Genomic DNA, 26,710 nt, shown 5'->3' on the forward strand with positions numbered 1-26,710 from the left:
AGCTCACTGCTGCAGAGCAGGGCTGACACCTTGGCAGCCAGCGGGCAGAGGCTCGGCTCCTCCCAGCACGTTCAACTGGCACCAAACCAGAGCTTCAGCCATGGAGCTGACGAAGGTCTCCTAGAAAAGGGAAACATGGGGGTGGGCTTTGTTGCAAGGGGAAGGTCTGTAGGACATGACTTTGGTTTTGCTAAGAAAAGTCTACCCTAAGTTGTCGATGACTTTCCTTCCTTGCACTGGTCCCCATGCTCAGAGGAAGCAAATGTCCAATAGCAGCTCCATCTCCGAGTTTCTCCTCCTGGCATTCGCAGACACACGGGACCTGCAGCTCTTGACCTCCTGGCTCTTCCTGGGCATCTACCTGGCTGCCCTCCTGGGAAATGGCCTCATCATCACAGCCGTAGCTGGTGACCACCACCTCCACACCCCCATGTACTTCTTCCTCCTCAACCTCTCCCTCCTTGACCGCGGCTCCATCTCCACCACTGTTCCAAAAGCCATGGCCAATTCCCTGTGGGATACCAGGGCCATCTCCTACTTGGGATGTGCTGCCCAGCTCTTTCTATTTCTCTTTTTGATGTCAGCAGAGTTTTATCTTCTCACTGTCATGGCCTATGACCGCTACGTTGCCATCTGCAAGCCCCTGCACTACGAGACCCTCCTGGGCAACAGAGCTTGTGTCCACATGGCAGCAGCTGCCTGGGGCAGTGGTTTCCTCTATTCTCTCCTGCACACGATCACTACATTTTCACTGCCGTTCTGCAAGGACAATGCTGTGGACCAGTTCTTCTGTGAACTTCCCCAGATCCTCAAGCGCTCCTGCTCACACTCCTACCTCAGGGAATTTCAACTTCTTGTGTTCAGTGCTTTCATCTTTTTGGGGTGTTTTGTGTTCATTGTGGTGTCGTATGTGCAGATCTTGAGGGTCATGCTGAGGATCCCCTCTGAGCAGCAACGGCGCAAAGCCTTTTCCATGTGCCTCCCTCACCTGGCCGTGGTCTCCCTGTTTATCAGCACTGCCATCTTTGCCTGCCTAAAACCCCCCTTCATCTCTTCTCCATCCCTGGACCTTCTGATTGCAGTTCTGTACTCGATGGTGCCTCCAGCAGTGAATCCCGTCATCTACAGCATGAGGAACCAGGAGCTCAAGGATGCACTGTGGAAGCTGATGACAGGATGTTTTCCAGAAGCTATAGTGTGTCCATCTTCAACATATGACTCATAGTGTAGCTCATTACTGGCTCAACCTTTCTTTATTACTTTTGTGATTGTCATTCTTACCTGATTGAGATTTTTAAAATCTTCATTAATTTTTATTAATTTTAATTTATTACTTTTATTTTATTAGTTCTATTTTATTCTAATTTTTTTATTTATTTTATTTTATTTTATTTTGTTTTGTTTTATTTTGTTTTATTTTGTTTTATTTTGTGATAATGTTGTGACCAAATAAATAGGAACACTCCACTTTTGCTTCATTATCTGTCTCAGCTATGACCCAGCGACCGTGTAATTAAGGAGCTTTACTCCTTCTCTAATCAAACAAACTAAATGTACCTGCACTGACTTGTCTGTCTGTGACCCAAACAACTAAAATTGAATCAAATGTTTTTCCTCATTGGTTCCCTACAAAGTTAGAGGGGAAAAGAAGGACCTAAAATCATCCTTGGAGAAAGGGCAATGGGGCAATCATGGAGTCTATCCCGGAATGGAGAATATTCCCAGGCCTTAGACAAATCTCTTCTTCCTCTTGCTCATGACCTACATGGTGTTTGTGTTTGGGAAAACCCTCACCATCATGCTGGTGGTGACAAACCAGCATTTGCACACCCCCATGAGCTTCTTCTTGAGACATTTGTCTTCCCTGGAGACCTTCTATAGATCCACCACCCTACCTCAGATGATGGCTGGCCTCTTGACTGGGGACAGCACCATCTCTGCTCATCATGGTCTTAGTAGTGTTTCCTGCACCTTTTGCATGTAGAGAGGCTTTACTACTGGTGACCACATCCTGTGATCAGTACTGGGCTGTGTGCCACCCTCTGCTCTCTACAAGACTCACGAACTGGAGTATCTGTCTCCAGAGGGCAGCTACACCTTTGCTAGGGGCATTTCTGTCATCTCCAGTAATCATTTCAGTCATGTCACAGACACAGCTCTGTGGCCTTGATGGAGTGGATGTCTTCCTCTGGGAATTCACCCTGTTGCTGGAGCTCTCACACAGTGACACTCATGCTCTTCCCTTTCATAACCTGCTCTTTAGATGCCATCCTCCCCTTCCTGTTCACATGGCCATCCTGTGTGTAACAAAGCTGCCACCCTGGGGCAGATCTCCCGTCCAGACGACCTTCTCCCCTGCTCCTCTCACCTCACTAGCGCCACTGTTTTCTATGACACCCTCAGCCTTGGGTGTGTGACACCCAGAGCAGCCCTCCTGAGACAGTCTGACAAAGCCCTTTTTCTAGATCGTTCTCATGCTCCTGGTCAATTCCCTCATCTACAGCCTATGGACTGAGAAAGATGCTCAGGAAAGCTGCGAGTCACTCCGAGAACCCGTTGGAGTCATGGGCCTGCTGGGAGAAATCACTTCTGGTTCTCATCTGAACAGGCCCCAAGGACCGGGAGAGGTGTGCACTGTGTCCTGGGCACTCCTCTGGAAATGGGCGACATGGAGAAGGCTTTTAGTGTGGGAAGGGGCAGAGAGGTGCTGGTGGAGCTGGCCAGTCTCATCGTGGGACCTCTCTCAAACATCTCAGAAAACCCAGAGAGATCAAGGAGGTTCCAAGGCCCTGAGATAAGGCAAATATCAAACCCATCTGCAAGAAGGACAAGAAGGATCAGAATATTACAGACTGGTTGGCTTTACCACATTCCTTGCAGTTTTGCCAGAAAAACCTTTCCAGTGGAAAATCATTGCGTTGATTAATAATATTTTTTTTTTCTACTCTCCCATTTAAACAATATAAATGGGCGTCCCTGTCCATGACAGGGAGGTTGGATTAGATGATCTCTAAGGTCCCTTTCAGCCTATGCCATTCTATGATTCTATGATTCTATGATTTCTGCAATTTCAAGCTTCCAGTGTTTTGCTTTGCTTCGCTTTGCTTTGCTTCAGAAGCTCTTTTCTGCAATGGAGGACAACGTGGAGGACAGTAGGGACAGGGCTCTGCTGAATTCAAGGAGACAGGACTGACTCTTGCATTTCTTCTGGAAATAGACACAATTTCATTAGCAACTGCTCCAAATTTTCAGTAAAAAGGGGTTACGGTCAGGTTCCCTTCTAATTCACAGAGAAGAAATTGAGATTATTGTCACCTAGGAGGGAAGCAACAGAGGACTGCAGATCTGGCCCAGTGCAAGGGAAGCCAGACACATCCTGGGATGAAAGACTCAACCTGCCCCTTTTACCGAGGGGAAAGCTGGACTCCCAGCTGGCCCAGAGCCACAGCAGCAGCTCCAGAGCAGAGGTGGAGGAGAAGACTTGGCTCCAACCAGGAGAGCCTTGTGCCTTGCGGGAGATAAGTGAGGACACCTGACACGATCAATGTGATCAAACAAGTGAACCTTTATTTGCATACACTCAGCGTGCTTATAGCTTTCTAAACGAGTCTTGGCAATCTATGATTGGTTACTATACAAACAATGGCCCACCCCTTAGTATGACTGTTTGCATCCCGGAAGCAACGTCATCATGGTGTCAAATTCCCTTTCTGCATCCAGGCACGTGCTCCCAGGAAAGGCTGGATTGTTCACATGTCTGTTGATTCTCAGGTATCCTTCCACACATCCCCCTTCTTGGTTTTGAACAGTCCAGACTTGTTTTACAGCCCATTCAATCATTTTCGTGAGCAAGTGTAACAGACAAGAAATTATTAAGAGAATCATTGCGTTAGCTACCAAAACTAATAGAAGGCTTTTCATCCTGGTGCAAATATTGAAGACCAATGCGTGCTTCGTCTATTACTATGCCCAAGATTCCGCTGAGCAGGAGGATATCAATCAGCAGGGTCATCGCGGAGAAGGGAGGCAGGCACAGTACCTTCAGGGCGTCCCCTGTTTATCTGCAGCCTCCTTCCGCTCCGCTCTGAGCCATCTCTTTTACACCCTCAACAGAGTCTATAAAGATACTGACTGGGCGTTGCTGCACGCGTGGCCAGTGCGTGCAACAAGGCTGCCCAGTATGTGCTCTGCTGGCCAACAGCAGATTTTTCAAATTGCATACAAGCAACCCCCCCACCTGCAATACACCAAACAACAAGAACCATAAAAACAGTTTACATATTGACATGAAATCTTCTATTATGAGTCTTTTGAACCATTTCTTGTCAGTAACCAGTATGTATCTGTGGGAAGAAGCCACATTCTAGTTTGCTTCGGGTATATATGGTTTTACCCACTTCGCCGGAACCCACAGTGGTCCGTTTCCTGTAAGCAAACACATATATCCTCTGCCTGTTACTTTTAATTCTACTGCTCCTTCCCACTTCCCTGTTTTTAAATCTTTACAAAATACTAGGCCTTGCGTTTTTTCTTTCCAGAACGAGCCCATTCCTTTACTGTTTACTATCATAGGCGGCTCATCACTGTTTCCCACCAGCCGTAAAAAGTTCAGGACATACAACATTTTCATTAATCGATCACTGGGCAGCCAACCCTGAGTTCTCCCTTTTTGTTTTAACAACGTGTTTTTTAACGTGTGGTGGGAGCGCTCAATGATGGCTTGACCAGTGGGGGAATGCGGTATCCCAGTGCGGTGAGTGATACTCCAAAGATTGCAAAAACGAACGAAGCGAAGCATAAGCGGGTCCGTTATCTGTCTTAATTTCACATGGAACCCCTAAAACTGCAAAGCAAGCATATAAATGTCGTTCGACATGTCGTGTGGTCTCTCCAGTTTGTGCAGTAGCCCAAATTGCCATAGAATGTGTCTATACAGACACACACGTATTTCCAACGTCCAAACTCTGTTACATGAGTAACATCCATTTGCCACAGTTGGAGTGCTTGTAGTCCTCGTGGATTGACACCTTGACCGAGACCAAAGCCTAGTTTCTGACAGGAAGCACAGGACTTTACTATGCCTTGTGCGTCTGCTAAGGGGATATGAAATTGTCTCTGGAGCACCTTGGCTGATGGGTGAAAAAAGTCATGAGACATACGAGCTTGTTGGAAAGTATCTATAGGTGGTCCCGTCCACGCAGGTGCTACTAATTGATCAGCACGGTTATTGCCAATTGCTAAGCCTTGTTGAATTAAATGACTACTATATGTGTAATAAAGTAAGGAACAGAGCGCGTATTTAGTAAATGTAACAGCTGACTTAATAACTTGCCTAAAACTGGATTAGATATTGCCTTTATCATAGCCCGTTCTAATCAACGTACTATACCTACCACATATAACGAATCTGAAACAATATTGATAGGTTGCTGAATCCAGTTTGAAAATGTCTTTGACACTGTCCCGCACGACATTCTTCTCTCCAAACTAGAGAGGCATGGGTTTGATGGATGGACCACTCGGTGGATAAGGAATTGGCTCAATGGCCGCACTCAGAGAGTAGTGGTCAACGGCTCGATGTCCAAGTGGAGACCGGTCACGAGTGGTGTCCCTCAGGGGTCCGTGTTGGGCCCGGCCCTCTTCAACATCTTTGTCGGTGACGTGGACAGTGGCATGGAGTGCACCCTCAGCAAGTTCGCCGATGACACCAAGCTGTGTGGTGCCGTCGACACGCTGGAAGGGAGGGATGCCATCCAGAGGGACCTCGACAGGCTGGAGAGGTGGGCCCGTACCAACCTCATGAAGTTTAACCAGGCCAAGTGCAAGGTCCTACATCTGGGTCATGGCAATCCCAGGCACAAATACAGACTGGGCGGAGAATGGATCGAGAGCAGCCCTGAGGAGAAGGACTTGGGAGTACTGGTGGACGAGAAGCTCAATATGAGCCGGCAATGTGCTCTTGCGGCCCAGAAGGCCAACCGCGTCCTGGGCTGCATCAAGAGGAGCGTGGCCAGCAGGTCGAGGGAGGTGATTCTCCCCCTCTACTCTGCCCTCGTGAGACCTCACCTGGAGTATTGCGTCCAGTTCTGGTGTCCCCAACATAAGAAGGACATGGACCAGTTGGAGAGGGTGCAGAGGAGGGCCACAAAGATGATAAGAGGGCTGGAGCACCTTTCCTGTGAGGACAGGCTGAAAGAGTTGGGGCTGTTCAGCCTGGAGAAGAGGAGGCTCTTGGGTGACCTTATAGCGGTCTTCCAGTACCTCAAGGGGGCCTACAAGAGAGATGGGGAGAGGCTGTTCAGGAGGGCCTGTTGTGATAGGACAAGGGGTAATGGTTTTAAAATAGAGGGAGGTAGATTCAGGTTGGATATTAGGAAAAAATTTTTTACCATGAGAGTTGTAGAACACTGGAACAGGTTGCCCAGAGAGGTGGTGGATGCTCCATCCCTGGAGACGTTCAAGGCCAGGTTGGACGAGGCCCTGAGCAACCTGATCTAGTTGGAGATATCCCTGTTTGTTGCAGGGGGGTTGGACTAGATGACCTTTGAAGGTCCCTTCCAGCCCTAATGATTCTATGATTCTATGATTCTATGTCCATACCACTGCTTGCAGTTCAAGAGTCTGTAACGAGTCCTTCGGGCCTCCTTTGATGACATGTTCCTCCCAGGTACCTGTTGAAGATTGCCACGTACTCACAGCCTTTTTTGATTTCCATCCTGCATCAGTGAATATTGTAAGTCCTTCCACCGGAACCTCCGACAGTTGTGGAGTTGAAACAAAATCTTGGTCAGTTAAAAATGTTAACATCTTATGAGCAGGGAACTGATTACTTAATTGACCCGAAAATCCACATAGTGCTGTTTGTAATTCTAATGAGTGTCGTAAACTCCATTCAAGCCAGACAGATGCAATTGGTAATACTATTGTTTCAGGATCTTTCCCTGCTATTTCTAATAGACGTGTCCGTCCTTTCATTGTCAGAAGGGCAAGCAATTCCATTCTTGTTGTGATGGTTTTGTGTGTCTGCATGGGCAGGAAAACCCGTTCTAGAATTGATAAAGGATCTTTTGGATTTGTCCCATTGCATAAAAAGAGCAAATGGATACTTCCTGTTTTGATTAGTATTGACAATTATTAATGTTATCGGTTCATCTTTGACAAACCTCGATCCGTACTGAGAAGTTAATTTTGCTGAAATTGTTTGCAAAGCTATTTTTTGGGATGGTCCAATTTCTCTGGATTCATTTGCATGGTTGCTTGTCCCCAATAACTGAATTAGAGGACTTAGGTCATCATTTGTGATTCCACAAATATTGCGCACCCACTGAATATTACCGACCAACTTTTGCACATCTGACAACGTTTTAGTGTTTGTTTTCAGCTCGACCTTTTGTGGTCTTATCTGAGCTTCTGTGATAATCCATCCCAGATAATACCACTGTGTCTTTTCTTGAACTTTCTCTGGAGCAATTTTCAGTCCCTTTCCTTCCAGTTGTGTAGTAAGTTCAGGTATAAGCGTTTTTGCATCAAGTTCTTCCCCAGCAATCAATATATCATCCATATAGTGATATATTAAGTACTGTGGGTATGTTTTACGAATTGGATCTAAGGTCCATGCAACGAACATCTGGCATATTGTAGGAGAATTTTTCATGCCTTGCAGCAACACAATCCAATGATATCTTTTCGCCGGCTCAGCTCTATTTACAGAAGGTACTGTAAACACAAAACGTTCCGCATCATCTGGATGTAATGGTATTGTGAAAAAACAATCTTTTAAGTCAATTACTACCAACTTCCACTTTTCTGGAATCATTGATGGGGACGGTAAATCTGGTTGTAAGCTTCCCATGTCCTCCATTATTGCACTAACTGCTCGCAGATCATGCAACAATCTCCACTTTCCGTTCTTGTTTGGTAATGTGAAAATTGGAGTGTTCCAAGGACTTATTGATGGCACAATATGGCCTGCACACAACAGTGCCTCAAAGCAAACCGCTGCATTTTCCCCTTGAGATTCAATTCCTGCAAAGAGATGGTGTTATAGGTTAATTTCAATAGTTTGGCGAGAAAATGATTCTCAACAGCCAATAACTGTAAAATTAATAGTTAAAATTTATTTAGGGCAAGCAAGCAAACAGCGCTGGGTGCGCCGGGAGTCTCTGCTCCACCAAGACGCACCCCCGCCGTGGCAGTTTTTCTTGTATTTATACAAACATACTCATAGCCCCCCCCCCTCATGTCAGTCTCTCCCAGGAAGTCATTTCCGTAGTCCCCGCCTCAGGATCCGCCTCAGGCTTCTCCTTGACACGCCTTCTGGTGGTCGTGGGCAGGGGTCTTTAGGATGAAGGCCGGAGGTCTTCCTCACGTGGGCAGGGGTCTTCAGGATGAAGGCCGGAGGTCTTCCTCACTGTGCACTTTTCACCTCTTTCCTAAAATCCCTGATTTTGCTGAGCTTGCAGAGCCAAACTGGTTCCAGCCTGGTCTGTCCTTGAGTGGACATCTGGTCGCCTTACTTGTCACTATCTGAAGACAAATGTTAGTTTTTATTAGTCCTTATCTTTCCTACATGGGCCAGTTTCTGTGCATCCCTTCCTCCCTGCAGAGGTGTGAGACGTGAGTCACAGCCTTGCCGGAGTCCATCTGATCTGTCTTTTCTTTTCTCACCAGCCTCCTCCTGGGCAGCTAGTATTTTACAGCAGGGACTTGAGCTGAGTTAACTTAAAAGTGGTCACACAAGATTAGTCGTATGCAAGCTTCTCCCACTTAACACTATGCAACAAGAGGTTTAGACCATAGCTGTTGCCCCTTTTCCGTAACATTTAAGCAAGCCTTGCACAAAGCATTTGCTCAGTAATAGTATGTCCCTTATATGGTAACACATTAGCAAGCTCGTTTACCCTTCAAAAATATCATGGGTTTCTATGCTCAGCTTATAACTTACTTAGCTAGTTCCTGAGACAATGGCGGTTTCTATTTGATTGGCAAATTCTAATATGTCACTTAGTACAGATGGGGTTTTCCCATGTTTATAATAAAGCTGAAACCCATAAAACTTTGTTTTCCCATGATTGATCAATGTGTTTTTCCACTGGAGAAGGATGAAAGCAAGACATGGTGACTGGGGAACATCGTACTTCGAAAAAGTGGGGGAACTTGCAGAGCAAAGTGTTTTGGGGTCAGGTTTCTCTTCCCCCCACTAACCTACAACACAAGGCAGCCATGCAAAGTCAGCTATAGTCTGTGACGAGTGCATGTGGGCTTTGCTGGGTGCTGGCTACACCACGCTGGGTCTTGCTGTGGCTGCAGAGACGTGCTGGCGAGCCCCGAGGTTTTGCTCTGCAGCAGTTTCGGGTGTCTCGGTGCGCAGGATCTGACGACGTGCTGGGCACGGGCACAGGTTGGCTGCTGAGCATCAGCCAGAGCCTGGTCCCCCAGCACCCATCACCCTTATTGCCTTTCATCTCACTACCATGCCTCCCGCCCCACAAATGCCACCACATTTTCTTTTCTTTAATTACCAAATTAGCATAATTGTGCTAAGCTCAGAGCAACTGCTCTCGACCTGGATTCAGCTTGCCATTTTCTGCTTCTGTTCCAGGTCTGAAGAAGGCTTTGTTTCTGTGAAACCTCTCCGCGTTTTCCATCTATACCAGTTGATCAGGTAACAGTTATTACCTCTCCCTCCACACCTTTCTTCCTCTGCCAGGATCGCTGCTGAGTGTGTGAGTTCCCTCTGGGGATAACGTGCATGGTGAGATCCCAGGACACTGTTTCGGCACGGCTCCCGCTCGGGCAGTGAACTCGGAGGGGCTAGATTGCAGCTGAAACCTTTTGCCTCGAATGACAGGGCAGGCTGGGCCGTGGCAGCGTCCCGGGATCTCACCACGCACGATCTCCGATCACTTCCGAGACCGGAGTCACTTGGGTTGGCCAAGATGGAGACTCATTCCCCAGGGCTGCACCTGCTGGGATCCCGTCTCGAGATGCACAGGGCAAGGACAAGCGGTCAGCGAGCCCTGGCATCATGCTAGGCTGCAGCTGCTCTGCTGAATTAAGCTTGGCAAGGAAAAAATGGGTGAAAGGGGCTCTGTGCACTGTGCAACGGCTCTGGCCATGCAGGGGGTGGTCCTTTTCCCAGTTAGTGGGATGCTGATGGGGATGGAGAGTCAGGTGGAAACACAAAGGCCGAGCCTCTGCGCTTGTAAGGGAGTGAAGGTGGATTTTCCAGATAACAGCCACCTCTGATCTAACCCCAATTTTGGAGAGCGTTTTCATATTGAGTCTTAAATTCCCTGTGAAGGAGCTGCCGGGTGTTGTGGCAGCCTGAGTACTAACGACCGTACTAGAAACAAGCATTCCCTTCAGTCACCACCTGCCCTGACCCTCTTTACCCAGGGACAAAAGTGACCGTTTCTGCTCAGTATCCCAGAAACGGCCAAAGAAGGGGATGCAATGCCCAGAGCAACCCAGCGCTGCCGCGGCGGGCGTCGAGGCTCACTCGGGCTGCGGACACCGGCCCACCCGTCGCCACGGGAACGGCTCCCCGCCCGCCGCCGGGTGGCGCCTGCGCAGTGCCGGCGCGGGGGAGGCGGGAGGGCCGGGCCGGGGCACGGCTGGTAACCGGGAGAGCGCCGTTCTCGCAACAAGTCGATACGTTTTTCAATCCGTGTCAAAACCCTCCGGGTGTCGTTGCCCGTTGCCCATCCCCCTGCCCCGCTCCGCCTGTCTCCCGGTGCCCCCCACGGAGCCCCGACGGAACAAGGCGCGCACGGAACGGGCTCCGGTAAGACAAAGCCCGCGGCGCCGCGCGCTTCCGGCCCACCCGTCGTGGATGATGGAGAAAAATAAACTGCTACTTAATTCAAGCTCCTGTGAATTGTTATACAGGATATAGATAAACATTTGCATTGCTTTCCTTAAATCAAGGATACTTTGAGCTAAAACACTGCTCCAACAGGGAAGAACTACTGAGTATGGGAAAAATAAAAGCATAGACTATCAGAGCAATTCTTTGCCTAACTCCAGGCATGCCTGGAAGTGGACATCAGGCTTCTTGACATCACACCTTGCAGCGGACAAAACAGGGAAAAGGGGCTAAGATGCTAAGCTATGACTTAAAAGACACGTTTCCTGGTTTCTAACCTCTCAGCACCTCAATTTCCTTTTTTTATCCCGCCCGCCCATCCGTCTTTGCATCCCAACAAAGAGAAAGTCAGGTAGGAACACCAGGAGGCCCGCATGGATGAATAAGGAGCTCCTGGACCAACTCGGGCACAAAAAGAAAGCCTATAGGGGGTGGAAGCAAGGACAGGTAGCCTGGGAAGAATACAGAGAAATTGTCCCAGTAACCAGAGATCAGATTAGGAAACCCAAAGCCCTGATAGAGTTAAATCTGGCCAGGGACATCAAGGGCAACAAGAAAGGCTTCTATAGATATGTCAGTGATAAAAAGAGATCTAGGGAAAACGTAGGCCCTCTCCGGAAGGAAACTGGGGACCTGGCCACCCAGGATATGGAGAAGGCTGAGGTTCTCAATGACTTCTTCGCCTCAGTCTTCACTGGCAAGAGCTCTAGCGTCATGGCCCAAGTCCCAGAAGGCAAAGGCAGGGACTGGGAGAATGAAGAACCGCCCACTGTAGGAGAAGATCAGGTTCAAGACCATCTAAAGAACCTGAAGGTGGACAAGTCCATGGGACCTGATGAGGTGCATCCGCGGGTCCTGAGGGAACTGGCAGATGAAGTTGCCAAGCCACTATCCAGTATATTTCAGAAGTCGTGGCAATCTGCTGAAGTTCCCAATGACTGGAAAAGGGGAAACATACCCCCGATCTTTAAAAAGGGGAAAAAAGACCCAGGGAACTACAGGCCAGTCAGTCTCACCTCTGTGCCCGGCAAGACCATGGAGCAGATCCTCCTGGCGACTATGCTAAGGCACATAGAAACAAGGAGGTGATTGGTGACAGCCAACATGGCTTCACTAAGGGCAGATCCTGCCTGACTAATTTGGTGGCCTTCTATGATGAGGTTACAGCATTGATGGATAGGGGAAGAGCAACTGACATTGTCTACCTGGACTTATCCAAAGCATTTCATACTGTCCCACACAACATCCTTATCTCTAAACTGGAAAGACGTGGTTTTGATGGATGGACCACTTGGTGGATAAGGAATTGGCTGGATGGTTGCTCTCAAAGAGTTGTGGTCAACGGTTCAATATCCACGTGGAGGCCAGTGATAAGTGGTGTTCCTCAGGGCTCAGTACTGGGACCAGTGCTATTTAACATCTTTGTTGGAGACATGGACAGTGGGATTGAGTGGTGCAAGTTTGCAGATGACACAAGTGAGATTGGGCGGTGCAAGTTTGCAGATGACACCAAGTTGTGTGGTGTTGTGGACATGCTGGAGGGAAGGGATGCCATCCAGAGGGACCTTGACAGGCTGGAGAGATGGGCCTGTGAGAACCTCATCAAGTTCAACAAGGCCAAGTGCAAGGTCCTGCACGTGGGTCAGGGCAATCCCAAGCAGAAGTACAGGCTGGGCGGAGAATGGATTGAGAGCAGCCCTGAAGAAAAGGACTTGGGAGTGCTGGTGGATGAGAAGCTCAACGTGAGCCGGCAATGTGCGCTGGCAGCTCAGAAAGCCAACCGTGTCCTGGGCTGTATCAAAAGGAGCGTGGCCAGCAGGTCAAGGGAAGTGATTCTGCCCCTCTGCTCTGCTCTCGTGAGTCCCCACCTGGTATACTGTGTTCAGCTCTGGAGTCCCCAACACAAGAAGGACATGGAGCTACTGGAACGAGTCCAGAGGAGGGCCACGAAGATGATCCGAGGGCTGGAGCACCTCTGCTATGAAGACAGGCTGAGAGAGTTGTGGCTGTTCAGCCTGGAGAAGAGAAGGCTCCGGGGTGATCTTATAGCAGCTTTCCAGTACCTAAAGGGGGCCTACAGGAAAGCTGGAGAGGGACTTTTTACAAGGGTGTGTAGTGATAGGACAAGGGGCAATGGATTTAAACTGAAAGAGGGCAGATTTAGGTTAGATATAAGAAAGAAATTTTTTACATTGAGGGTGGTGAGGCAGTGGAACAGGTTGCCCAGAGCAGCTGTGGCTGCCCCATCCCTGGAGGTGTTCAAGGCCAGGTTGGAGGGGCTTTGGGCAACCTGGTGTAGTGGAGGATTTCCCTGCCCATGGCAGGGGGGTTGGAACTAGATGATCTTTGAGGTCCCTTCCAATCCGAACCGTTCTATGATTCTATGATTCTATGATTCTATGATTCTATGATTCTATGATTCTATGATTCTATGATTCTATGATTCTATGATCATATCTACCTATCTACATATCGTATCTATCATATCTATCTAGTTATTGTAGGATTGCTCTGACTGCAGATTGCTTGATTACCCAAGAAACAGGAGAGCATTTAGTTGTGGTTAGTATTGTACTGCTTAGTCTTATAGATGGGAAGAAGCTACAGCTAGAGAAGTTTTTAATGATGCATCTTTGAATTTGGTTCTGTTTTGGGACAGTGTACACGCTGTGGGTCTACCCGGATCTTCTTCCAGCTTTTTTAACACGGCCCCCTGTGCTACAGAAACTAGCAGGAGGAGCAGGTAAGAGGACTAGAACTTTGTCACATTGCACTGCAAAAAGGAGTTGCCTTCAGGGCTTACAAAAAAGTATAAAGAATAAGTACTCGCAACATAATTGATGGTGATGTCCTAAAAAGGAAAATAAATTAGGAGTAAAAAAGTTTGTGGATGAATCAATGTAAGTTAAGCTGTTTAAATGCGGTAACCTGTTCCTTGCGAGAGTCTCATATTTGGAACTATCTTCTTTTCGTAACTTTCCTTGAGCAGCTGAGTTCCTGCGCTGCCACCCTGCTTCTTGGCAATTCAGAGGTGAACTAGCTTATCCTATGGATAAGAAGTGAGTTTACATTAGAACCTAAAATTGTAGTCACTGTTAAGTAAATTGTGGATTGTGCAGGTGAGGTTGGATTTGAATTCCTGGATTACTGGCTCTACCACTTAATTATGGATCAAGACTAACAAGAAAGGAGTCTGTTTTCCGGAACCTGCTTTGGATGCAGTTCAGACCCATGAGAATCAGGTCTTTATAAACTTTAAATTGCAGAACTGCTGAACCAGCCCCCCCGACGGCAGCCCCCCCGACCGCGACGGCGGCCCCGGAAGTGGCGCCGAGTGCGGCGCTGGCATGAGATGAGATGCTGAGGATGAGGAAGAAACAGAGGGGAAAGAGCCCATCATCAGCTTCTCCACTGACCCATTGCAGCACGTGGACGTTGGTGATTTGAGCCTGAAGGAGCGAGGCGGTTGTGCAGTACTGACGGGAACGGAGGAACTCCATGAGAACAGAGTTGCAGACACAGCTGAAGGTGCCAACACAGAGGTTCAGCAGGAAGCTGAAGACAGTAGGACTCCACAAGGTATTTTTGCACACCAAACTCTGCCCCTTTGGTTTGCTGAAGCCCGTAGCCACCATCTAGGAGGACAGCTCACTGCGAGAATGGGGTAGAGGGAATTCTGTGTCATCTGAAAGTGCCCGAAGGAGCTGAGTGCTCTGTTCTGACAGCCAGACTACTCACGGCTTACTTGTCCTTTTCTTCCCTGCAGAGCAAATGGATGCATTATTTAATCAGTGCTTTTTTCATGCCTTAAAATGCAAAGTAAAGATGTCGGATCTCCCTCTGCTCACCAGCACGTTTCTACGCAGCCATATGTTCTCATGCTGGTATAAGAAGGTTGACTTTGGATTTGCATGCTGGGGTTTTGGCTTTAAAACTGTGGAGGTCAAGTGTGATTTTTAGGATGAAGTTTTTGACTCAAAATTCAGTCCTTTTCTAGGCTTGTGTAAGATTATGCTCACTTCTTACATCTAGTGCTTTGATATAAGGATTGTCTAGACCAGGATATGCACTTGGTAGCTAACTTGAGTTGGCTGACATTTGTTTCAAGATTGCTTAGTCACTTAAATGGCTGTTTGCCTACCCACAGGAACATCAGCACTAATTTCACTCGTCATGTTCTATGTATTAGTTGAAGTAATTCTTTCTCTCTGTGATTTGTGTTAAGAAACTTGTAGCATAAGTAGCAAGATTTGCAATCCAAAGTGGCACAATATGGGCTAGGGTCTCCTGAAGTCATGCAGATTATTAGAGTGCTGAATACCGACCTGCTCTCTCCATCTGATATTAAGCATTTAGGTCAGGTATTATTTCAACCTGTACAATATTCAGTTTTTGAGGCCAATTGGAGAAAGATGGTTGAGAAAGCTGCGGCTGGAATATGCAGCTGCCTCCAGCTGATCCTAGACAAGGAGTTCCAGCAGATGTTCTTATGGGAGCTAATGCCTTTTCTGATCCTGATCTTCAAGCCACCTGGCATCCTCAGGTCCTTGAGCAAGCTCAGAAGATTGGTATGGGAGCCCTATTAAAAGGCATAGACATGGCTGCTCCTGGAACACGATATGTGAAAATAACTCAGGGGCAGAAAGAGCATTTCTTCTCTTTCGTGGAAAAGATTGCTGCCGCCCTCGAGAAGCAGGTCAAAGATGAGACCTTGCAGCAGCTGTTGTGCAGACAACTAGCAAGAGATAATGCCAATGATGAGTGTAGAAAGATCATAGATGCTTTGCCAGGGGAACCTACACTAACAGATATGGTTGAAGCCTGTTCCAAAATGGGATCTGAGAATCCTAAGTCTGCTCTGGCTGCACTTCTGCAGCCTATTCAATTAAATTCTGATCATGGACTAAAAAGGCAACCTAAGGTTGAGAGCAAGCAGAAACAGATTAGACAAAAGAAGAAGAAGAAGGAGAACAGGGAAGCTGCTCACTGCGAGAGATGCGATAGGCCAGGTCATTTTGCAAAATACTGTCAATCTATGTACCATGCCAATGGTCGACCCTTGACACGCTCGGGAAACTCGACCAGGAGCGCAAAGGGGATGTGCACTCAGACACAAATACTTCCCCAGGGCATGGCACCGACACAGGCCTACTCAGCCAGCTTAGAGCCGGCACCCAGGGATCAATCGGAGTGGATGTGCACACCGCAGCAACAGTCATCTTAGAATCCTGTCGTGTTTATAAGGTTCCCTTGAATGTATTCGGGCCCCTAGGACAGGGACTGAGTGCATTGCTGGTGGGAAGATCTAGTGTCACCCCTCAAGGGATCTTTGTACACCCAGGAGTTATTGATGCTGACTTTACAGGACAGATTTGTGCCATGGTTTCCACACCCACCCCCCCGTCACTATTCCTGAAAAGACTCAAATTGCTCAACTTGTGCCTTTCAAGTCGCGTGTTCCCAGGACAGAACAACGAAGTCATGGAGATGGCGGCTTTGGATCTACGGGACTTCCGCAGGTCTTCTGGACCGCAGACATCTCTAGTCAAAAGCCGCAGATGACATGTACCCTAATCCTGCCAAATGCCCAGCTGTCCAGGATTCAGCTCCGAGGTTTGATCGACACGGGCGCTGACGTGACAATCATCTCCTTCTCTGCGTGGCCTCCTACGTGGCCTTTAGCCCCTGCGGGGTCAGCCATTGCAGGGTTGGGGGGAACCACACAGAGCTATTTAAGCGAACGACCTGTGGTGGTGAAAAATGCAGAGGGACAAACAGCTACAGTTCGGCCCTATGTCACTGCAGCTCTACTTAACCTCTGGGGGCGGGATGTGTTGGCGGCTTGGGGGGTACGGATTGGGACAAATTTTTGATGGGGGCCACTGTGCTGAAGGGCGCAGAGTATCCTACGCTGCCTTTGCGGTGGCTAGTAAGCAAATCCATCTGGCAACCCCAGTGGCCCCTACCAAAAGAGAAACTAGTCGCCCTTCATCAGTTAGTTCAGGAGAAATTACAACAGGGACACCTTGAGCCTTCCACTAGTCCCTGGAACACTCCTGTTTTTGTAATTAAGAAAAAATCAGGAAAATGGAGATTGTTGCAGGATCTACGAAAAATCAATGCAGTCATGGAAAGCATGGGGGCATTGCAGCCTGGTATGCCCGCACCCACCATGATTCCAGCAGGGTGGGAAATCCTGATCATTCATTGAAGAATTGCTTTTTCACTATTCCTTTACATCCTGATGACAAGCCAAAATTTGCTTTTACTGTGCCTGCAGTTAACAATGCCGAACCTGCGAAGAGGTATCAATGGAAGGTTCTACCTCAGGGCATGAAGAACAGCCCGACTATCTGCCAATGGTACGTCGCTCAAGCTTTGTCCGGAGTCCGCGAGCAGTTTCCTGAGGCATACTGCTACCATTACATGGATGATATCCTGGTGGCAGCATCCACCCAGGACGAGCTGCTGAGGATACAGCCTCGGCTGCTCGCTGCTCTGCATTCTTATGGATTGCAGGTGGCTCCGGAGAAAGTTCAAAAGCATCCTCCTTGGAAATATTTAGGAGTCAAAATTCTGGATCAAACTATACGACACCAAAAGGTGCAATTCTCGGGTTCTATTAAAACCCTGAATGATGCTCAGAAATTGCTGGGTGTCATCAATTGGTTACGTCCCTATCTAGGGCTAACCACAGCACAACTTTGCCCGCTTTTTAATATTTTAAAGGGGGACCCCGAGTTGAGTTCAGCTCGGAAATTGACTCCTGAAGCGCGACGAGCGCTGGAGGAGGTTCAACAGGCTGTTTCTGCTCGTCAGGTTTATCGAGTGGATCCCTCCATTGATATCAGTGTTTTCATTACCACTCCAGATTTTCATCCTACAGGTATCATTGGCCAGTGGAATAAACAGTGGCCTGACCCTTTGCATATTTTGTAATGGGTCTTTTTGCCACATCAGCCAAAAAAGACAGCATCCACATGGTTTGAATTGATCGCTTGTCTGATAATCAAATGCCGCCAAAGGTGTTTGCAATTAATGGCAGCGGATCCTGCAACAATTGTGCTTCCAGTACAGCAGGAATACTTTGAGTGGAGCCTTACTAACAGCGCTCCGCTGCAAAACTTTTCGGGACAGATTGCTTATCATCTGCCCAGCCATAAATTACTGCAATTGGCAAAATCGACAAGCTTTACCTTGTGGCCAAAAAATAGTCGGGTGCCAGTGCAAGGACCCACCGCCTTCACCGACGGGTCCGGGAAAACTGGGAAAGCTATTGTTACCTGGAAGGAGGAATCTGAGTGGCAGGTGCTGGAAGGCCACGAGTCAGGCTCAGCCCAGTTGGTTGAACTGAGGGCCGTTGCCATGGCTTTTCAGCGGTTCTCTCAGGTACCTTTGAATTTGGTCACTGATTCTGCTTACGTAGCAGACATAATCCAACGCTTAGATTGTTCACTTCTGAAGGAAGTGAATAATGCGGCTCTGTTTGCACTATTGAAAACTTTGTGGTGTGCAATTCAAGCTCGAGTTCATCCGTATTACATTTTGCATATTGTCGTGGGTTAGGCCGATCCGTCAACTAAACCCCACGCAGCTCTCCTAGTCCAGTAAAATGGAGAGGAGAGAAAAATGTAATAAAAGAGCTGAGGATCGAGACAGGAACAGAGGAGCACCCACCAACCATGGTCCCGGGCAAAAGAGGCTTTTTCTTAATGCAAAACTATTTATTAACAGGTCTTAAAAACAACACCACTCCCCCCCTTTTGCTTCTTCTTTCCAACTCTACCTCCTCCCCCCAGAGGCGCAGGGGGGCAGGGAATGGGGGGGTGCAGGTCAGTTCATTCCAAGTTGTTACTGCCGCTTCTCTTAAAGGAAAAGGAGTCCTTACACCATTGTCCCTTGCTCCAGTAGATCCCCTACTCACGGCGAAAGCGTGAATCCTACCCGCTGGGGGGGGCAAATCCTGACCCCATCGGATTTGCCCCAAGTGCGGGCTTTACCAGTCCTGGGCTTTTAAGGAGCTGTAGCCACTCGCTCTGGTGTGGGTCATCAACAAACTTTAAATGCGCTCCGGCGTGGGTCATCATACCGACCTTAAATGCGTCTCCATACAGACTTTAAATGCATAAATGCGTAAATGTGAAATGCGTAAATGTGTCTCTACCTGTGCCCATGATTCACAATAGTCTCAGGCTCAGGCATCTCTTCCCGACGTGGGTCATCCACTGGCTGCGAGTGGGTCTCTGCTTGCTCCACGGAGGACTGTTACAAAGGGACCGCTCGCAAGGGGACTCAGCCGCGGCACACGTTGTTCCGTTCCATCTTCACTGACCTCTTATCTGTGTGGCCGTTTTTCTTAGATTTCAGTCCTGTCTGGGTGAACTCGGCCCGGTGGGCGCCCCGGCAGCGGGGCTCTCCCCGAGTTCCCCAAGCGGCTCCGCCGCCACCATCCTCGACGGAGCGGGCCCGGCCCGGCCCGGCCCAGGCCGCCGGCCCGGCCGGGAGCCGGGAGCGGGGGCCGTGCCCCCCTCCCGGCTCCTTGCTCCTGGGCACCGGCACACCTTTCTGGTTCCTTTGTCCGACGTAAATAGGGCAATTCGCAGAGGCGCCGATTGGCTCAAGCGCCGAGGGGGATGGGAGTCCGGTCTGATGGGCAGCTTCTGCCACCCGGACCTCCCCCCCCCACTTCAAACCATAACACATATCCATAGTCACACCAACTTGCCAGGTTTTATAACAGAAGGCAATGCCAGGGCTGACATGCTAGCTAACCCTGCGTGGGTAGCGCCTCAGCCTGACAAAATCGCACAAGCCAAGGCATCGCATAGTTTCTTCCATCAAAGTGCACATACCCTGCAGAAACAGTTCCACTTAACGCCCACTGAGGCTCGGGAAGTTGTCAGCGCTTGCGCTGACTGCCACGGACTTGCTGCACCTCTGCCATTGGGGATAAACCCCAAAGGCCTAAAAGCCCTGCAGCTTTGGCAGACGGATGTAACGCATATTCCTGAATTTGGCAGATTTAAGTATGTGCACGTGTCTATTGACACTTTCTCCTCAGCTATGTGGGCGTCTGCTCGTACTGGGGAGAAAGGTCGCGATGTCATTGCCCATTGGAAACTAGCCTTCGCGGTCTTGGGCGTGCCCTTTTCTGTGAAAACCGATAATGGCCCGGCCTACGTCTCACAGAAGACGTGGCAGTTTTTACACCTATGGGGTGTAAATCATACCTTGGGTATTCCGCATTCTCCTACTGGCCAAGCCATTGTTGAACACGCTCATGGCACTTTGAAGCGTGTTTTAGATAAACAAAAAGGGGGAATGCATGGAGAAACTCCACAGAGTCGACTAGAAAAAGCACTATATACAATTAGTCATCTTACAGTGCCACCAAATTCAAATAATCCTGTTATTCTGAATCATTGTCTTTCGTTGCAGTCTTCAGGCGAGACGCACCTGCCTCGAGCGAAAGTCTGGGTACGGGACCTACTCACTAAGAAGTGGGAAGGCCCGTGTGAGCTTATTGCTTGGGGTCGTGGGTATGCTTGCGTTTCCACAGATACTGGGGTATGATGGCTGCCTGCAAGATGCGTTCGCCCTGACCTGCGGCACCAGAAGCAGAACAGACAACCTCCAAGGCAACCTTCAAATGACGGCCAGAATGCAGATCATTCGATTGATGATCCTCCTGATGACGACCAAGACATCGACCATCAGCCCGGTCCGTCTACAAGCAGAGACTGAACTTAAAGTTTCTTATGTTATGGAGTCAGAATGTAGAGCCTTTAAGGCTATTTAGAATTAATGACTGGACGTATAACTGGGTTTGCTATATGTGTATCTCTTATGGCATTGCTGGAGAATCTCTCTGCCTACTTTAAATTAGTCTTAAACAAAAAGGGGGAATTGTGGATACAAAAAGGCTAGAAGCAGAAATTTTCCAGCTACTGCAGCGTCCTGTGAAAGTTCTTTTTCCCATGCAGGCTAGCTTAGAAACAGTTTGAGGGTTTTGTAAACTAAGACTTTATCTTGCACCTGTAGCTTGTTATGCAGTCTTGTTTATGACACACTGGGAAAGTTGTTTTGAAACGGGTGTTGTAGCATTTAGCCAATCACTCTGGGAGGTGGATGGTCAAGCGACCAATTGCCTTGGCCATCCTTGTGAACCATATTATATATATATATACGGATTTGTAATTAATAAACGGCTGCTGCTGCCGCTGCTGATACTGCTGCTGCTGCTCCTGCTGTTGGCGTTGGCTTTTTCTCCTGCACCTGAATTCTGTGTCGTTCTTCTCTCCGTCCCCGAGACGGCAGCGACAAGATGTACTGAGATTTGGCCAAGAAAGTCGGAGAGCAAACAGTTGGCAGACCGACAAAAGGAGCCCTCGCTCGCTCTGGTTTAGAGCCAGATAGAGGCGCTTACTGCTCTGTAGCGTTGCTGTGTTTAGAGAAGCGAAGGTGTGGGGTTTTTTTTAAAGAAGTTTTTCTGATTTAGTGAGTAACTTTGAGGCAGTCAGAAACACGTGAACAGGAATTTAAAATGCTCGACTCCACTTTCTGATTGTCGCTTCCTTCAGTTCTCTAAATTCCTGCAATGTATGCAGCGCCAGAAGATCTTGCAAGTGAAGGAGCTGAACAAAGGTGTGGAGAGCATCGTGGAAGTGGACTGGAAACATCCAGAGTATGTATAATATTGTAGTTTTTAAAGGAGTTAGTAGTCTCTGAGAAGGGAGTAGAATCTGCTACTTCCAGCTCCTATACTCTGCTTGAATTCCCGTTCTGAATAGCTGTACAGCCCTCATTTCCTAACCTTAATAGGCTATCAGGGATTTTATACCCTGCTCCTGTTGCTTTTGTTCCCTGCTCTCGTAAAGTTCTTCCAGGTAAACTGTATTCTAAACAATAGCTCCAATAAAAAGATGACACTGCTGCCATCCTGTTGTATAACATCTCCTTGGCAACTAACAGCGTGGAGAATATTGCTGTAGACAGAAGCATATCCTCTCTTCTGCATTTGGGAAGAAGCATAATTACTTTGACTTTTTGTCTTAACTTTTCTCTCGTTATACTTGGCCTCATCATTAGGAGGCAGGCACACTTACACTCCGTTTGTCGATTCCCTTCGCCTGAGCACAGAATCTGCAGCTGTGGTCAGTGAAAGGAGACCGCAGCTCCTGCCTGATAAGGTTTGGTTCTCACGCATCTTTTCCAGAACTATCTTTTATCAGTGACCACTAAAGAATCATTTCAGCTTTCAAATGTCTGTACATTTGTGGAGAGTACAGTTGTGGTGGTTATTTTTAATTTAATTCTAGCGATTCTGTGGAATGGAGCTGCGTCCTTTGAATTATTTTGAATTACGGCAGTTGTCTCTAATTACGAGAATCAAATATGATTAGAATACCTGGAGAGATTTCTTTTTCCCCCAACATGTAGGACTTTACTCAGAGTGAAAAGTGTGTAATACCAGCTGAGTTAAGGTGCTTATTTATTTATACCTTTGAAATGTGTGCAAGGCTAAATTTATCAGTTGCAGCTAACGCTTCAAAATACTGTTCTTTCATCATGTTCTTTAACCCACAGACACAGGCCCTCGCTGCAAGGGAATGCATTTAGAGGGACTGACATGCTATGCAACAGACCAGAAAGCTTTTTGCACGACTTTGCTAGGTTTTAGTTTCTCAGTGAAACGGAAGTGGTAGGGTTCAATCCCTTTCACACACAACAAATAATTCTTGTTTCAGCATTAAAGCATTTGCAGTACCTGAAGGATTTTCTTCAGCCTCTGCTGCCCAAGACAGCAAGAGTGAAGACAGAGGACAAGTGTACCATGCTCCTGAAATCATTCCGCTTTATGGAGTCTCAACAAAAATGATCCCACTCTTTCAGCAGCCTGGACACAGGTAAGCACTAGAAAAGTACAACAAAACCATTGTTACGTGAAGAGATAGACTAGCAAACCTATGCTGCCGTTGTTTTGTTAGCCCTCCTGAGGAGGGCCCTGCAATGTTCTCGGGAAAGGTGATGGGACTCAAGAATATATTCATTGCTTCACAAAGGAAAGAAAGATAAGAGGCTGTGACAACTGCATTCAGCAAGTACTCACATCACTTCTCCCACAGCTCAGGAGGTGATAGCTCAAGTGTCAAAACTGATACATTTTACTTGGATTGTCTTAATTTGCCATTGGATAAGGCATGTTCTGCCCACCCGCAGTATGGTTTACCGAAAAGAGGGTGCCCAGATAATTGAAAGAACTCACTTGCCTCCTTGTGCCCCAGTCTTGTCTGTTTCGGTGTAGTTTAGATAGCACTCTGTAAGAGTGCATCTTCAGCTGAGCACTTGTGTACAAGTTATCCACAGTCCCCTGAAATTAGGGGTGCCATTGGGGTCATCCTCCCAAACTAGGCTCCCAGAACCAAGGGTTTTAGAGTCTCGGTAACTACTGCTGTGAGCCTTTTAGCTGTTAACAGCAGCTGAGGTGTAACAAGAAATCACTCCCTAGCAGACGTATTTCAGTATTGAGCTGTTGCTACCAAGTGTGGTCAGGGTCGTTGCCATCTTCTGTCTTAGCAAAAGAACCCAACACCTAACTACTTAGAGTAGTAAGTTAAAAAGTTTTCTTTCTTTTTAGAAAAGGCAGCATCCTCTCAAGCAGTGAGGTGAGAAACATCATCATTAACTACGTGAAAACTAACGAGTTGGTTGATGAAACAAACAAAAAGTAAGTAGAGATGGAAGTTGTCCTAACCTGCTTCCACAGGAGGTGCTGAAGCTAGAGGAAAAAAGTGAACTTCTTTGCTTCTAGTGCGTGTGTTTGTTTTGTAGCCTTGTGAAGGTGGATGCCATTCTGTGTGACTGCCTGTTAGATAAAACGGAACAAGATGAAATCTCAGACCTTAAATGGGATGACCTCTTGAGCAGGTGACTGTCTTCCCACTGTAGTGTTTCAGTATTACACAGATAGAATGCATGCAACTCAAAGCCACGTGTTACTGGAGCTACCAAAGTTGTAACTTCCTACTGGTAATACAACAAAAAAATATCCAAGAGCTTCACCTCAAGAATCTCTTGTTCTTCACCAATTAACAAGCATCTAACATTAACTGTTGTTGGTTTGTTTTTTTTTTACCTGCTAACCATTTATCAGGGAAAGCTTCTAAACAGTGCCTGGTTCTGTGTGTAATCTGTCCGTACGTATTTATAAAGCCATCCTTTGCAATAGCTAGCAGAACATGCCATTTTTAGGCAATGGGAGCCATCCTGCTCTTTACATGCAGCACAGCTGCAGCATTTACGACCTAATCTCACCTTCAAGAGCCAAGAGGCCCGAGTGTCTGACACAAGACAATTGTTTCCCTATACTGAAAAGCTTTGCCTAATTGTCCCTCATGTCTTACTTGCCTTCAGCTTCTTCATCACACAATGCTGCTGAGGGGCCTCCAGCAGCTCCCTTTATTTCTGAGGCCACGTTTGCTCATGGGACAGTAACACACTTCATGCTGAATTTTAGGCTGAAGTTGCTTCACTGGTCTGAGAACAATACAACTGAACAGTAGTGTGAAGGCAAAATAGAAACTTTTCCTCTACAAGAGCCAGTTTATAGAATTTTACCAGTAACAATCTAAGCCTTAACTTTGGCGAGTCAGCAGATGAGCTTTCTTTTTAGTCAGTCCCTTTATTTAAATAATAGCCAGGATGCAAATCTTTGCATGAGCTCCTCGTGAATTATCTTCTTAAGATACCGATTCTTCTCACACATACCATCTTGGCTTTCGTGCAGTCTCAAAAACCTGCGAGACGCTGCGGTGGAAAAGCACAGTCAGCATCAGCCGTGCTGCCCTGTACAGACTCACTGGATGTATTAACTTTGTTCAGATGCCTTGAAGGGCTGCAGCCCTTACACCAGGACCTTGAGCTCTACGATCTAGACCCACAGTGTGTGGCCAACATTCTGCAACAAAAAGTACAAGCCAGTGCCACCATCACCCCAGTACCGGCAACAAAAGACAGAGTTCGGGTCCAGATCCAAGGCAACCAAACGCATCATCTGGCTAAGATGCTGCTCGGTAAGTCTGCTCTGGAGCTCGGCTGGGACTGGATACAAGAAGATACGGATTTTAATTCTTGAAGATTTACCTGAAGTGAACTCTTGGTTCTGTTGCAGAAGAATACCAGCTACCTCGGAAATACATTCAAGGCCTTGAGAAGGCTCCAAAGCTTGGCCGGAGGAAGTAGGAGAAAAATCTGCTGCAAGAATTACTCCCATCTCATTATTTATAGAAGTGTTCGGCCAACAAATCGAGGATAATGTACAGGCCCCATTCACTCAAAAATGAGTCCTGGATGTTTGCGAGGTCTAGGATTCACCCAAATAATAATATTGCTCCAGCTGTTCATTTTTCATAAAAATAAAAAGCTGAATAAAACCCCTAGCGTTATCATTTTCCATATATTTGTCTAGAATTTCCTAATGGTGCATTGGTTTTTCTGGCTACGGTGGCTTTGGGCTGGTTCTGCATTCTGGCTTTGTATCTTTTAGCAAAAGCACGGTATAGAACCCCTGCCGAAGTGTAAGCCGAGGACATTCCAACACGTCGTGGACCAGCGCAGCGTCTTGTGCCATAGACTCTCTCTGTCCAAAGTAAAACCCCTTTGGTTTTAGATTTTATCCTTTTAAACATTTCCAGGTATTGGTATCAGACATTTCGGCAATGAGAATGAACTCTATTAGCTGGATTTTTATGGTTTCTATTATTTTAATATATAAATGCATTTTGATGTATGACTGTCCATGACACCCCTCTCCTCTTTCACGTTTGTTCTTCTTCTGTCCTGCTGTTTTCAGCTGAGGCTTTCTTCCCGTAAACCCATGAAAGGTGTCGTGGGTTAGGCTGAACCACCCCCCCCCCCAAGCCGGTCACTCCCCCGCCCCCACACCCAGGGATGAGGGAGAGAATTAAAGAAGAAATGGGAAACCCGTGGGTTGAGATAAGAATGATTTAATACAGATGATTTAATACACAGTGTAGGTGCTCACCACCCCCTCGTATCCGCAGCCCATCTCGTCCTGAAGCTGCAATCCCGGACGAACGCGAGGCCCCGAAATAGAGAGGGGCAGAGAGAGAGAGAGAGAGAGCTCCGAGAGTGGGAGTGCTGGGAGAGAGAGAGAAAGAAAGAAAAACAATAGAGCAAAGCGCAGCAAGCGCAAAAGAGCAAAAGCGGCGAAAGAGCCAAAGCGCAAAAGCCCTTCTGTCCGGCTGCCCCTCACTTTTATACTGGGCATGACGCTGCATGATATGGAATACTAATTGGCCAGTTTGGCCTCAATCTTATGTTCCACCACAAATCACAAGGGGAATCGTGTCCCCCTTGTCCCAGCTATGCTCCCCCCCTTATCCAGCCGTATTTCTGCACTTCGGCACACTGCAAAGTCCTTGGAGTCTCAAACATCAGCTTGCTATCAGCATTCTTCTCAGAGTGAGCCTCTGAGTAAAACCAAAACATGGAGCTCTTCTAGCTGCTAAATCTCTGTCCCAGCTAAAACTAGGACAAAAGCTCATGACCGTTCATGAAAAGCTAGCCATGCTGGAAAGGACGACTTTTTCAGCTATTGCATTGAGTTCTTTTCTGCAGAGGTTTCACATTGTTCCTAAAAATCAACATCCAGGGCCAGGTTCCGTTACTGACACAGAGGTGGCCCCTGCCCTATGTAGCTGAGGCACCCACGTGGGGAATCATAGAATTGTTCAGGTTGGAAAACACCCTGAAGATCATTGAGTCCAACCCTTGACCCAGCACTGCCAAGTCCACCACTGAACCATGTCCCTGAGCACCACA

At 47.6% G+C, this 26,710-nt stretch overlaps 2 protein-coding genes across 2 annotated transcripts; both read left to right on the top strand.

The window, feature by feature from the left end:
• The first annotated feature begins 262 nt into the window (after positions 1 to 262).
• LOC147525863 (olfactory receptor 14A16-like) lies at positions 263 to 1,225 on the top strand. Its single transcript, XM_086630862.1, has one exon. The coding sequence runs from the start codon at positions 263 to 265 to the stop codon at positions 1,223 to 1,225; it is 963 nt and encodes a 320-aa protein (XP_086486988.1).
• Positions 1,226 to 20,528: 19,303 nt separating this feature from the next.
• Positions 20,529 to 25,286, top strand: LOC104383214 (eukaryotic translation initiation factor 2D-like). The gene is made up of 7 exons (XM_086630870.1): positions 20,529 to 20,588; positions 21,388 to 21,551; positions 22,615 to 22,773; positions 23,505 to 23,594; positions 23,699 to 23,794; positions 24,749 to 24,939; positions 25,038 to 25,286. Exons 1-7 carry the CDS (start codon positions 20,529 to 20,531, stop codon positions 25,106 to 25,108), a joined length of 831 nt encoding a protein of 276 aa, XP_086486996.1. The 3' UTR covers positions 25,109 to 25,286.
• The last annotated feature ends 1,424 nt before the right edge of the window (positions 25,287 to 26,710 follow it).

The sequence above is a fragment of the Tauraco erythrolophus genome, unplaced genomic scaffold (assembly GCF_009769465.1).
Source record: "Tauraco erythrolophus isolate bTauEry1 unplaced genomic scaffold, bTauEry1.pri scaffold_56_arrow_ctg1, whole genome shotgun sequence".
In the NCBI taxonomy this organism is placed as follows: domain Eukaryota; kingdom Metazoa; phylum Chordata; class Aves; order Musophagiformes; family Musophagidae; genus Tauraco; species Tauraco erythrolophus.

What these genes read in the sequence shown, in the direction of transcription:
- LOC147525863 (XM_086630862.1), top strand. Translation starts at nt 263, where the DNA reads ATGTCCAATAGCAGCTCCATCTCCGAGTTTCTCCTCCTGGCATTCGCA.
- LOC104383214 (XM_086630870.1), top strand. Translation starts at nt 20,529, where the DNA reads ATGCAGATCATTCGATTGATGATCCTCCTGATGACGACCAAGACATCG. An exon ending in AGACATCGACCATCAGCCCG is followed by an intron (nt 20,589 to 21,387) that starts GTCCGTCTACAA and finishes TGAGGCAGTCAG; the next exon opens with AAACACGTGAACAGGAATTT. An exon ending in TGGGATGACCTCTTGAGCAG is followed by an intron (nt 23,795 to 24,748) that starts GTGACTGTCTTC and finishes AACTTTGTTCAG; the next exon opens with ATGCCTTGAAGGGCTGCAGC.